Raw genomic sequence first — 2,795 nt, 5'->3', positions numbered from 1 at the left:
CAAAGGGCAGTAAAGCTGCAGGTTGTTGGAGGCACCGCATCTCCAGTGTTACTGATAGCGGTTGCATAAATGACAGGAATTGCTATATGATGGAGTAGCTACAGCATCCAAGGAATCTTTTTTTTGTTTCAGAATTTTTCCAAACAGCTTAATTTTAATAAAGAATCTTTTTCTTTATGTCTTGTTTCATCAATTTAGAAAGGATATGGTGTTATTTAAGAGGAGTTCTGATTATCACAAGTATACAAGACATTCACTGTTATTCTAGGGTATCTTAAGTATATGAATGGGTGACTTCAGTAAAGACATACAGGTCTGTAAGGCAGACGTCAGAATTCTATTTGCTTGTGTTTTTTCTCTAGACGTTTTCTTGAGATTTTACCTTTTTCTTTTCCTTTTTTTTTTTTTCTTCTTCTTTTTCCCACCCCTTCACCTCTACTGAAATTGTAAAAGCTAATTCCTTTTTTTTTCTGTGCAGGCTGACATGTTAGATCAAGAAGCTGCCTTCATGCAGATCCAGGAAGCTAAAACCATGGTGGAAGAAGACTTGCAGAGAAAATTAGAGGAGTTTGAGGATGAGAAAGAACAGCTTCAGAAAATGGCTGATTCTGCAGCAACATTGGAGCAAGAACTGGAACAGGTAGGCTGTTGTTAGGTAACTTCCCAAGGGTTTCAGGGGAAATACTTATTTGGCTGAAAAGGCAATAATAAATAGATACTGAGCTCTAAACTTTTTTTTAAAACCTGAAAGATTGTTGCAAAAATGAAGTTCATATCAAAGCCACTCTGTCCCAGGTGGAAAGGCTCCCTTTTTTTTTTTTTAACCATTTCCGTAACAGTACTTTTTTGATATTTCAGAATTACTGTGTTGTAGATGTTGGTTTTGTGGGGTTTTTTTAAGTGAATTCAGTATATGATTATTCTAAGCCTTGACAAGAAACATAGATCCATGGGCAAAGTTGTTAGGCAGTCAGGATATCATTATGTACACTTACAGCCTAATAAATCTGCACTTTGCCACAGCATCTTGCTTTAACCTTGTATCATTACAAAGACAGTATGTCAAGGGCTGGAATGAAATGAATTATGTGATAGCTCAGTATTATATTCCGTGTAGTTATATGGCATTATAATTGATAGCACTGAATTTACCTGGTATATCTACTGTGGAAACATTTTGCAAATAAAAATTTAGAATACTGTGAATCTTACTTAAGAATATTTTAGGTTTGTCATTCTGGTCGCTGCTTAGCCTGAAAGATTACAGATGCTGCAGAAGGCAATCAGCGCAATTACTAGCGCAATTAGAAGTGGCCTAGGAAAGTTAAAAAACATTTTCATCTTCTGCTATTTTCTCCTAGAAGATAAAATATTAGTTGAAATATTTTATTTTGATTGGAGTGCATTTGCAAAGATAACTTTCATTTTGTATGAATTTAATCTTAAAATACTTCTTCTCAGGTCAAGTTGACTTTGCATCAGCGAGATCTACAGCTTGAATCTTTACAGCAAGAACACCTAGACCTAATGAAGCAATTCACTTTGACCCAAGAGACATTGCACACCAAAGAGCAGTCCCTGGATGACCTGCAAACACAGTATGATGAACTGAAGGCCAGATTAGAAGAGTTCCAAAGTGACACTACTTCTAAAGATGACATGATCCAGTATTTGCAGAATGAGAAGATTGTTTTGGAAGTAGCTCTGCAGGCAGCAAAAGCAAGCAGAGAGCAACTTGATGAAGGAGCAATGCGCCTTGAAGAAGATACGGAAGTAGCATCACAAGTCTTGGAACAACTGAGGCAAGAAATGGCAATCAAGTCAAGCCAGGTAATGAATACCTAAAAGTATCCTATTTTAAATAGCTATTGCAGGGAAGTATTGCCACAGACACATGATAGAGCCAATTACATGAGAGGAAATTCGTACATGAGAGTTTGTATACATGTGTAGTCGTGAGATTCAGCTAGTAACAATATTTTAGTCAGTGCTCTCATTTTTCCCTGTTGGTAGACTATCTGACATTTAACATCCTGTTACATTATTGGTGAGCTTACAGTTTAATATCCCTTGGTATCTATGTGTGTTTATGCATTTGTGTGGTATGGAATGGGAAGCTGAGGTTAATTGATCTTGTTCTGTCTGGTTTCAAGGGCCACTGTCTTTCTAAAATCTACCAGTTTTAAAACACAATAATTTTGAGTACAGATCACAGTTTTATAAGTAATTCTTTAGTGTGCTCCTTTTCTGTGGCACTGTGGGCCAGACATCTTTCTTATGCAGTAATATTTGATCATGTTTAATTGTGCCTTTTCTCTTGAAACAATATACCAGGGTTTACTTTTGTGTATTACTGTACACCAGCTGAGTTCAGTGACTACAAAACAGCCTATTTTACAAGATCAAGCCTAATGCATATCCTTACTCTTTCTGTGGCTGCTTTAAATTATGGTGACTCTTCCTTTCACACCTTAGTTTGATAGTCATGTGTGCTCTGTATCTTTTAGAGCATCCAAGCTCCATAGTAAGAGCTTTCTTATCAAGTACTGGTAATAATGAGTTCTGGTAATCTTTATAGATTTCTTTTAAGATAATAATGGGACTTGACAGTATTTCCAATAATAGTGTTGAAGAACTATGGAAGTATATTTAACATAAAAATTGGGTTTTTTGTCCTTCAAAGAACCAGCTGGTTTCTTCATGTGATCATGTATGCATGAACGAGTGCCATCCGGATACAACATATGTACCCTAATGATACATCCTGAAATTTTAATGACAGGATAAGGGGACTT

General features: G+C 36.2%; 1 protein-coding gene across 1 annotated transcript in view; it reads left to right on the top strand.

Annotated features, from left to right (window-relative positions):
- GOLGA3 (golgin A3) overlaps window positions 1–2,795 on the top strand; it is a gene marked incomplete at its 5' end in the record, with an annotated part of 13,693 nt that overhangs the window by 644 nt on the left and 10,254 nt on the right. Inside the window, 2 exons of the mRNA XM_009698858.1 lie at window positions 479–640; window positions 1,462–1,830. Of these exons, the coding sequence (XP_009697160.1) occupies window positions 479–640; window positions 1,462–1,830 (531 nt within the window). The remainder of the gene's footprint in view (window positions 1–478; window positions 641–1,461; window positions 1,831–2,795) is intronic.

The sequence above is a fragment of the Cariama cristata genome, unplaced genomic scaffold (genome assembly GCF_000690535.1).
Source record: "Cariama cristata isolate BGI_N322 unplaced genomic scaffold, ASM69053v1 scaffold38834, whole genome shotgun sequence".
Lineage (NCBI taxonomy): Eukaryota > Metazoa > Chordata > Aves > Cariamiformes > Cariamidae > Cariama > Cariama cristata.
This window is presented reverse-complemented; position numbering and strand designations above follow the sequence as displayed.